Genomic DNA, 10,938 nt, shown 5'->3' on the forward strand with positions numbered 1-10,938 from the left:
TTATCCCCGTAACCTGTCCTTCTGTTGGTCAATAATGAGTGATGATTTCTTCGGACATCCCCGAAAACAAAACAGCTAATGGAGCCGGTCTCAGCAGAAACTGTGATACTGAAGCACGTCGAACTCACCATCCCCGGTACCATGGTTTTGCAGCTGTCTGAGCCAGAGCCGATTCAGAGCAGCGCTAACAGAGCGCGGCTCTATAATAAGGAAGCCGTATTATCCCTACAGCCTCTGGCGGAGACAGTCGTTCCGACGCACTGCCATTTACCGGCCGCAGGAGAGCTTTGATTGCGTGCCGCAGATCCGGGAGCTAAGTACTTACCTACAGACGCGCTCAGCGATCAGAACAGGCGGTTCTGTTTTGTTCAGCTGGATAATGACTTTCGGCGGTATTTAAGAAAAGTTCTTAAATTTGTGTACCAATTAGGTTCAAAGACTCTACAAGAGCAAAAACTTCTCCCAAGCTGACGGGCCTGAGCGCTTTTTAGCCATTTCGTTTACCTACTTTATTGAATTGAAACGATTTAATAGGGATATTAAAGCATAAATGATCAACAAACATGTGGGCTTCTCTTAAACAAAGAAAAGATAACATATATTTATTTTGTCATCGGTCCCATGAAAAAAGATTGATACAAGTCCACGATTTCACAAAAGTACATCTCACTCTGCATCATTCGCCTTATGGGTTGATTACCTAACACACGGCTACTTGATACAAATTGATGAGCGAAATACACCTATCTAAACCGACCTCTGTCTGGGCATGGTTCTATGCCGACGCCTCTGGCCTTTCCACGGAGCCAGAGTCGGTCGCTCTGGCTGTGCCTATCTAAACCGACGTCTGTGCATGGTCATTTGCCGAGTCCTCTGGCCTTTCCACGGAGCCCTTGTCGGTCGGTCTGGCTGTGAACAGGTCGCTGATCTGCTCCAGTGAGAGTCCTCTGGTCTCGGGCAGAAATCCGGCGGTCAGCAGCGCCATACCCAGACTGGCGGCCGTGTGAACCACAAACGTCCCGCCGAGGCCGAGCGACTCCCGCATAATCGGGTACAGCTTCAGCATGAGGAACACGCCCGAGTTGAGGCACGTGACGATGATGATGGCGCCGCGCTCGCGCAGTCCGCTCGGCAGCAGCTCCGAGGCGTACGTGAACAGCACCGGGCCCAGCAGGCAGAAGTGGGCGACGGCCACCAGCAGGGCGCCGGTCAGCGCCAGTCCGCCCAGCCGCGCCTGTCGCGCCGGCTCCAGCAGGCAGTAGGCGGCCACGGTGGCGCACCCGGCCGCCGAGAGCGCGCCGCCCAGCCGCAGCAGCGGCAGCCGGCCGTACCGGTCCACCAGCGGCAGCGCCGCGCCCACCAGCAGCAGGCCCAGCGCCGGCACCAGCAGCGCGCGCTGGTAGCTGCCCAGCGGCAGCGCCAGCGGCTCCAGCACCAGCGGCGTGATCTGCACCAGCGCCGAGCCGCCGCACCAGCCGACCAGCGCCATTGCCACGCCGCCCCGCACCAGCGGCCGCAGCGCCTCGGGCCGGCACAGCGACGGGCCGCCCTCCGACCCGGCCGCCGCCGACTGCACGGCGGCCAGCTCGGCGGCGGCGTCCGCCTCCGGCCGGTAGAAGGTGATCGCGCGGTGCGCCTCCTCGGCCGGCCGTCCCCGCGCCAGCAGCCAGCTGGGCGAGTCGGGCAGCAGCAGCAGGCCGGCCGCGCAGAGCGCCGGCGGCGCGCAGCCGGCCGCCAGCAGCAGCGTCTGCCAGCGCAGCCAGGGCGCCGCCAGCAGCACCGCCACCTGGCCAACGCCCAGGGCGGCGTTCAGCGCCGTGGCGGCCAGCGCGCGCCGGCCCGGCGCCACCACCTCGGCCAGCAGCGCGCGCGCCGGCCCCTCGGTGGCGCCCAGCGCGGCAACCATCAGCAGCCGGCCCAGCAGCACCCAGACGAACGAGCCGCCCAGCGCGGCGGCCAGCGCGCCGGCCGCGTGCGCCGGCATGGCCAGCAGGCAGAGCCGGCGGGCGCCGAGCGGCCCGGCGGCCGGCGCCGACACCAGGCCGCCCAGCAGCGCGCCCAGCATCGTCACAGACACGGTCCAGTTGAGCTGGCCGTCGCTGAGGAAGCGGTCCGGCTGGCGCGGCACCTGGATCAGGGTGACGCTGTTGATGCCGAAGGTGACGCCTAGGCAGATTAGAACCTGCGATGTCACCAGTAGGGCGAACGCCTGGTGGGACCGAAATGGAGCTGTCAGAATGTCTATCGGAGGCACGACTACTAGGAAACATGAGCAAGGAAGGATCAAAGTGGTGGGCTAGAACGACAGGATAAAGGTACGAGCTCGTGTGCATTTGACCGCGTAGGTAATGGCATAACCACAAGACGAATGACTTAGATGTCCCCAACCCCGTCAGACTTTTCAAAGTTGAGAGCGGAGAGACATCAGACTAGCGATCAAGTGCTTGCCCAGCGTCCGGCCAAAACTGCTGGGATGTATCAGAGAAGTGGCGCCTTAAAGTGAAGAGAAATTCAGCACACAAACAGACCCCGGCATGGTATTGTCAGTGCTCGAATTGATCGATCAGATCCCGGTGTCGGCCTCAGTTTTTGTGATCAGATGGGACACAGATCTGGCCCATTGTTGCTGGGCTGTGCGCGCGGCGGGCGCACGTGCCTGGAATGGTCTGTCTGACCTTGGTAGGTACTGGTGAGGGCAGCACCTCTCACTGGACAGTGGACACCCATAGTCTCCCGCGTCCCGCCCGGTGACCTCGGTCTGAAACATGAGGCCATGAGATCGTAACGGCGCACGCCCCGTAATGTCGCATGCATCGCGCAACGGCGTTTGTCCTGGAAGTTAGGTTCCTAACTTGGTTCACTCGCCTGAACGACACAGCTTTTTTAGGCACTGAAACAAACAACGGTACATATTCTACACAACTATAGGGACTGCAACGATGCGTCATACTCATCAGGTATGAAACCGAACAAAAAAGCAAACGATGCAAACGAACAGTAAACGATGCACAGTTAGGTCCAAGACTATCTCCGGATCATAACCGACAACGATTGGAAACAAACAATATCCCATCACGCGGAAGGCTGTAAGACAGTGGTCCTGGGCTGGTTTCAGCTCTATAACCGCTGCTCGGTCCGCTGTGGTGCCGGCAAGCTCTAGTCGCTGGTCGGCCAGCCATGGTCCCAGTCACGATCTTACGACGTCTGGAGTTGATGAGAGACCCGCTCATCAACATAAATGAGGTGCAGGCTGCGGCTGTGGATGATTGCTGCCTGCTGGCACCCTGTAACCGTCGCCATGGTGACGAGATGTATAATATACGGCATACGCGGAGCACAGTCTGTAGGTTTCATTCCGCCGCTCGGCAGAATAGACGGTGTCATTCGGCAACCAAATGATTTCAGTGAACCTATCTAGCTGACAATGCGTTTGACATGCCTGCGTCTGATCGAACAATTGGTATTCAATCTTATCGGAGACCGTCTAAACTCTAAGTTGAATAACTTTATTTTGTTGCATGAATTGATTTAAAATACCCAACATCCAGGAACGACTAACCGACACAACCAAACGCTAACAGCAGCATTATTTTCTGCGAAAAATACAGACGACTCGACCCGAAGCTTCACTGCGCGACAAGAATACCCTACCAGGGACCAGAATCAGAACGCAATCAGCGATTATGCTGTTTCTTGATCTGGCCGTTGACGCCCACTCACTGCTCATTAAGTGCTCACTGCTCAGGGAGGTAAAGTTTGGTTTTCGCTGCCATGACCACAGAAGGATGCCGGACAAATGTCGAGCCTCTCAGTACTCAGCCTGCTGTTAGTACTGCATGACTGCAGTAACGAGCAGCGTTTAGAGTTTGGTTTAGTTGCACCATGGTTACGGGCGTGGAATAAGAGGCATATCAGGGCAGACAGCCTCAGTCCACTGACGCCCCACACACCCGGCGCAGTACTCGTCTGAAACGTCCTCGATCATGTCGAATCCGCTCGTGAAGGTGGTGCTGGGGCTGTTGCTGACGGCCAACTTCGGCGCCCCGCTGATCGCCATGGTCACCAACCGCCACCTCTGGGAGGAGCCCATGGCGCTGCTGGTCGGCAACATCTCCCTGGTCTGCGTGCTCATCGGCGTCAACCTGTTCACGGTGGGTGCGTACGACGTGCTCCAGCTGCGCGCCGGCGGCCTGTGCCGCGCGCTCCAGTACTCCGGGTTCGGGTTCGGCGGCGGCTTCAAGATGGCCCAGCTGTGCGTGGCGGCGGGTCAGCTGGTGGCCATCTCCCGGCCGCTGGAGCACCGCTCGCTGATGGCGCGCGCGCGCCGCTGGGTGCTCGCCGCCACCTGGCTCACCTGGGCCGTCCAGGTCACGTTCGGTGTGATCGCCGTGTCCCTGGGCCTGCCGACCCCCGCCGATAGGGTGGGCGGCTACGGGAACAGCACGGTCGGCCGCTCCGAGTGCCGCTGGGAAAACTCGCTGGCGGCCGTGTACGCCGTCCTGGCAGAGGTGCAGACCCTGCTCTTCTCACTGGCCACTGTCGGCACCCTCGTATTCACGGCCGCGGTCGGATGTCGCTCCAAAGCCCGCCTCACTCGAGAACTTGAGGAGGTGGGATATAGGGCAGCCGTATCTCAAGAGAATCACCAGTTGGTGGATAATTTCAGCGAGTTCAGAAAGATCGTTTGGGTGTTCACACTCACCGTGCCACTGGATATCATCACTCCGATGCTGCGGATATCTAGTCTGTGGTATCCAACGCCGAGACTCAACGCGATCCTTCTTCAGCTGCGCCTTTTCGGCTTGATCTTTGAGGCCTGGGGATACGGTCTGCTGAACGAAAAGCTGCGGGCTGCCTATAAGAAGACCCTGTGCTGTGGCAGGTGTGATTCGGACGCGGTGGAGCCCCTCCCCGCCGCTGCTCAGAGCGTGCCGCCGTTACTCACCAACAGAGGAAACAGTGGAGGTCACAGGAACGACCCACAGCCACCGACAGCGGCAGAAGGAGCCCCAGCACAACCAACAGCGGCAGCAGCAGCAGAGGGAACATCGGCAAAGCAGCCTGAGCCGGCGGCAGGGCCGTCACAGGCGGCGGAGAGCAACCAGAAACCAGACAGCAACCAGAACCCACAGCAACCAGGAACGGCAACGGGGACATAAGCATAGCCTTCGAGATCGCGTTGCAATCAAAATGGCAAAGGGGTGTCTGAACATTCACCAGTGAAGCAATAGCCGGCCACCACCGTACCAGCTACAACCAACAGGAACAGTTCCAGAAGCCCATAGACATGCTGAGAACATTTGTTCAAAGACTGAGGCCTCGAGTTTTTAGCCCCGTTGAAGGTAACCCTAACAATTTGTCATATATTGAAATAAATGTTTGAAATGCCTTCATTGAAGCGCATAGGTTGGTCTACATTTAGCCGTTTATGTGGATGGTTGTTTACTGATGGATAGACTAATGACTTCTGCACAAAACAATGACACCTGATTCCAGATACAACAACTGAGTTTGAATGAGAATATAAGGCGCTGGAAACAGAGCATGCATTTGGAGAAGGCTGAACTATGTGGTTGTGCTTAGGTATGCTAGGTACATATAATCCGTGGCTGAACTATTAAATTTAGGTACTTGGCAGGTAGCTACCTACATGTTATCCTGCAGATTGACGGTATATATTTGAACGCTCCGGCGAATCACTTTTTACCATGTGGGTTGAATACAGAACTGTTACGTATTCCCATTTTTAGCATTATTTTTTTCGTTTAGACGGCATTGAATTTGTTACGGAGCGAGCGAAGCGAGCGGAGTCTTACGTAGAATAACGGAAATTTCTGAGTATGAGCGGCCGGCCGGCCGGCCGGCCGGCCGGCCGGCCGGCCGTGCGGACGCTTTTGCGAGGCTTATATCTCAGCAACCACTTGACCGATTTACACGCGGTAATTTTTATAGGGTAGCTTCATTCCTTCTACCAAGTATTGGACTATTCCCGATGCATGTGAGTGACCCCTTATGCACGTGCCACGTGCAAAACGAAGAGGTGTCAGTTTTGCAATTGTTGCAATATTTCGGTAACTACTTGGCCGATTGCGCTGAAAGTTGGCAAGTAGGTAGGCACCCACTAGGCACTGCATATCCATGTGCCAGAGTTGGGGTGCTGCTGCACGTGCGCACGTGCAGGGGTCGTTTCCAGATCTCGAGAACGGCTGGACCGATTGCGCTCAAATTTGGTACACAGTTAGGGACCGGTTAGTAGGGTGCCGTGCAAAAGCCAGTCGGGACCCATTTTGCACGTGCGCACGTGCAGGGTGCCGCTTCCAGATCTCGAGAATGGCTGGGCCGATTGTGCTCAAATTTGGCACATCGCTAGAGACCGGTTAGTAGGGTGCCGTGCACAAGTCAGTTGGAGGTACCCCCTCGAAATTTCGCACGTGCAAGACTCACCCCCTCGCTCGCTCCGTTAGTCGCCCCAAAAGGCGCTATACTGGTATCACACCACTAGAAATAAAGATGATGTTACTGATAATTACGTACCTGCCTGAGGACACCGCTGCTGATCCCGGAGATCATTTTCCCACAGAGCGGGGTCTCAGTGGGCGGCCGGTGAAACTGATCAGAGCCGGCCCCCCGCCCGGAGCTCCCTCACGCGGCGGACTGAGCAGAGGAGGAGACGCGCGGCGCCCTGGCACCCTGCCCGGCCTGACACCCGCCCCCTCACCCTGCCCGGCCGGACACCCGCCCCCTCACCCTGGCCCCGTCAGACAGATGGCCGACTGAGCACTGCCGCCTCTGCTGGCCCCTTACTGATGTCACCCATCCGATCACAAATACATACATACATCAGACGGAGATGCGGTCAAATTACGGTGACATCCGTGGCAGCTTCTGCTAGCTTACGACAACACTGAACGGATCGTGATTATTGATAAACCTCCTTGGAATCTTCAATAAATCGATGGCTTAATTTTTTTCGGGACAGGTAAACTAAAATGTTTAATGTCATGTTTTGGGAACATGTGTTGACCGAAATGGCATCTGAATGAGTTAACCCTCGCCGGACCTATTCGATTTCTACATACGCGACGGCCGAGGGGGAAGAGGTTGGTACGACCTACCCCCTCGCCGTTTCGCCCCTGATTAAGCTTCAGCATCGCAAAAACGAGCTTGTGCCCTGTACAAGACGCAGCGACTGGTACCCGATTTAAGGGCCTCAGGTCAACCGATGACCTCTGAGGTCAGGTCAAGTGACCCAGGGTACGGGTTCAGTTTTTCATTTATAACTTCGCAAAAAACGGTCGCAAAGCCACAATTTGGGCAGCGTCGTGTTCACCTCGCTAAGGCGCGTCGAAAGGGATATTTTTTGTTCGGGTGAGGTCAACTTGAGGCGTTGGTCCCGGGTCAAGGCAAGGTCAGCGCCCCCCAGGTCACGAACTTGGTCGAAGAAGGTCATTATGCATATCATTCGATTCTGCAGGTTTTCCTGAGTCCTATGGTGGCTTTCCCGACTAGCTAGCTCAAGTTGATCGGGAGTTATTGACGAAAAACTCTTATAACCAAGTGACGTCATTAAGTTGTGTAAGCCTAAGGTCAGCAATGCAAAGGTGAAGCTTCAGACCTTGCAAGGAGTGTGAGAAATACGATTTCATGTATTTGAGATAGTATTAGGTCGTTCCCGGCGCTAAAATAGCTGTTTTCATTTTCCCCCATATTGACTTATAATGGTGAGGTCACGTGACCGACTTGACCTAATGTGACCTTTAGGAAAAATCCGAAATATACAAGTTGTGAGACCTCTGGATGATAGGTACTACATCATCCAAGTTCATTTCCCTCTGAAAGCTTCTCTGGCACTGAGGGCGCCGCGATTTACGACATATGAAGACCGTGCAGAGGTTCACTTATGACGTCATAGGTCAGTGACCTGACCTAACCTGAAAATGCGGTTGGTGTCACAAGATGCGGCTTGGATCAAAAGTCAGGTATGCCAAGTTTTAGCTCTCTATCGCCGGCGTGTTCGGAGCTATCGCGAAAACACCTATGGGGGAAGGGCGGCATCCCTCCCCTCTCGGCCGGCGAGGGTTAACTTGGACTAGCTATAAGTCCCCAGAGGACTGAAACAGATGGACGGCGCGCACCTGGTTCATTGGGTTATCGACTAGCGTATTCTGTGAGCCTGCTCGGTTCAACCATCATCAGTCGTGACATCTGTTGGCACCGTGCTGCTGCCCTCTGCAGTCTGCCTTCTGCAGGGTCAGATGGGCCGACCCGTCACCGCCCTGGAGACCTCAAACTCCACCACTTTGAGCGTCAGGAGACAGGAAACCAAACAAAGACTATCAACAGAGAATCTAATAGAACTATTTATATCGTATTTAACTGTAAATTACTTGCAGTGAACCACTTCATGAGTTCTGTAAGGACTATATCTAATTGACCTTATAACGACTTTGCGCCGTTCACGCATGTTAAAAAAGTATGGTTAAATCTTGATAGCACAAGTATTTTTTGCAGCATCGTAGGGCTGTCTCTAAACGCGCGCGTGATTTCAGTTTTTTAAGTAAAACGTCGGTATAACAGAAATTAATCCCGGGAATAATATTGTTAATCAGACTTTTTCTTTCCGTGGTGGAGCCCGAATGGTTTCACAAGAATGGTTTCAAGCCTCGCTGAAAAAAAGAATATTGGCCATTGGCCTGCATTGAGATTGAATGTTAAGTGCACCGAAGGCAACACAGAGATATAGAGGATTCTTCATGGCTCCGAGTGGAAGATAAGGATATCTTTTCCAAGCGGGTTACTGAAAAACCGAGCGACGAAGGAGCGAGGTTTTTCTGTAACACGCGAGGAAAAGATATCCGATCTTCCACGAGTGAGCCATGAGGAATCCTATATCTTTCTATGTTGAGGTTTATTCTTAATTAATTAAATATTATATTTAAATGTATTCACCTATGTAAAAAATTTTTTAGAGTAGTTTGTTTTTATTTCATAAGTTTCATACTAGCCATTAAAAATGCCGTTCGGTTATTGACCCATCTTCAGTTGAACTCTTGATTTTTGGCTATGAACCCTCGAGACCTTATCTTTGCATCTCAGAGAGATGCAGAGATAGCAAATTCTTATCTTTGCATCTCGGAGGAGTGCGAGATAGAAATATCCATGCACTGTAGACCCAATGGCAAATAAACCTCAACTAGAAAGATAAATCAAATTCAGAGAGAGCTTTGAGACGCCTTCTTATTATTTTTTTTTTTAATCTGATAGGCCCACTGCTTTGTCCGATCACTCAAAGGTGATGCTTATAATGCAGAAAACGCATACGAATGGTACAGACAGCGAGAAAAAAACTGCAGTTTGCTCTCCCATGAGCTGGCGAACAGAGAAGCAGAAGGTGTTCCAACCAACACAAGGAAGACCCAGAATGGGCTGTAGCCACTTATCGTGATAGGAGCAGCGCAGGCCAAGTGTCTGATAGGTATACCCAGGCACACATGATACAGAGATGATGGAATAGATCAGAGCTTGTAAATACGCGTTTTCAGTATAAGGTTCTCACAGAAGGCGGCCCTGGGTGCATAAGTTCTTTACAAGTGCTGCAAGAGGGCCTGCATATGAATATAAGAGACTGACCGAGACATTGCACAGTCCACTTATTCCACTACCTATTGCATTTCCTAATTGGCGCTATTAATTTGATTAATTAGTACACACTTCGTTATTAACAAATGTTCCCCGAAAACAAAACCAAGCCCCGTTTCTTTTCCCAATCCCTCTATGTAGCCCTTTTAAACAGACGAGCTGAGCAACGAACGGCGCAAAGTCGTTATAATAAATGTAATCGGACCGCCTCCTCGGTACACCACGCATTATTCGGTGTGCCTTGCCAAGAGTTTTTATATTTAATGCACTCGCAGGCTCGTGCATTAAATACAAAAATAACACTCATTTCATTCGTGTTATTTTTGAAAATATTAACCTTACTTCGTTCGGTTAATATTTAAAAAAAAAAATAATGCCCTCACTCCGTTCGGGCATTATTTAAAACGCCCTTGGCTAGGCACACCGAATAATACCTGGTATATCGAGGAGGCGGTCCGATTATAGTCTGTTTTTCGTATCTTCTACCTTCACTCAAAGACGGTAAACTCTCTAATCACGTGCTCCAGCGACCAGCGAACATCTAATTAAATCAACACCGCTGCAAAGTCAATTTTATCACGAACGCAAGATCGAACGTCTGTCCCCTTGGCCTATCTCGTTAATCAAAATGCAATGTTCTTTGTCAGGTGAAATGCATTTGCATAAAACGTGTCATCATATTTTCATTCAGGCAAAATTATCCCTTTCTAATTTCATTAAGTTTTCAAACAACAGAAGGGCAATGGCCTTGGTCTCAGACAAGACAAAATGATCGTAACGTTTTCATTCAACGTTTCAAAGCAAAAGAAATGTGGGTTAGGTGACTGAAATAAGGCGGTAAAGAAGGAGCACAACCAATGAATATCGCCAGAATAACGAACTTACTTCCTTGGATACCAGAAAGAAAAGTGTTGAAGGCGCGGAGAAACACCGACGGTGGTGGCACAGTTCAACTCCGCCATGCTTTCAGCGCAATATAATACGAAAAATGCATACGTGGGTGTTATTGTTATTACCTGCATTTGTGTATCATAATATAAGCCCTAAGGCGTTGGTGATTGCCAGTGGTCAAAAAGTCATGTCAGATGATAAAGATCACCAGCAGCTTTCGACAATACCCCTAATAGCTGCTAGAACAAAAAATGTTTCGACGGCGCTGTAATTCAATCGGTTGACAAGGTTTGGCCAGATTTGTCCAAACATGTTGAACTCGGGAGTTTTTTAAATTTATGACCTTCAGTGGCCATCACTATTGACCTCAGCAAAATGCGGTATATACTATATACGTATACTGCTGAA

The 10,938-nt window shown here is 52.3% G+C and overlaps 1 protein-coding gene across 1 annotated transcript; it reads right to left on the bottom strand.

Annotated features, from left to right (window-relative positions):
* Positions 1-588: 588 nt before the first annotated feature.
* LOC122365655 (solute carrier family 2, facilitated glucose transporter member 6-like) lies at positions 589-6,658 on the bottom strand. Its single transcript, XM_043337063.1, has 2 exons — positions 6,535-6,658; positions 589-2,209 (listed from the first exon to the last, which is right to left on the bottom strand). Exons 1-2 carry the CDS (start codon positions 6,568-6,570, stop codon positions 836-838), a joined length of 1,410 nt encoding a protein of 469 aa, XP_043192998.1. The 5' UTR covers positions 6,571-6,658; the 3' UTR covers positions 589-835.
* Positions 6,659-10,938: the final 4,280 nt, after the last annotated feature.

This window comes from Amphibalanus amphitrite, unplaced genomic scaffold (assembly GCF_019059575.1).
Source record: "Amphibalanus amphitrite isolate SeventyFive unplaced genomic scaffold, NRLGWU_Aamphi_draft 000756F_arrow, whole genome shotgun sequence".
Classification (NCBI taxonomy): domain Eukaryota; kingdom Metazoa; phylum Arthropoda; class Thecostraca; order Balanomorpha; family Balanidae; genus Amphibalanus; species Amphibalanus amphitrite.

What these genes read in the sequence shown, in the direction of transcription:
- LOC122365655 (XM_043337063.1), bottom strand. Translation starts at nt 6,570, where the DNA reads ATGATCTCCGGGATCAGCAGCGGTGTCCTCAGGCAG. An exon ending in GCAGCGGTGTCCTCAGGCAG is followed by an intron (nt 2,210 to 6,534) that starts GTACGTAATTAT and finishes CGGTCCCACCAG; the next exon opens with GCGTTCGCCCTACTGGTGAC.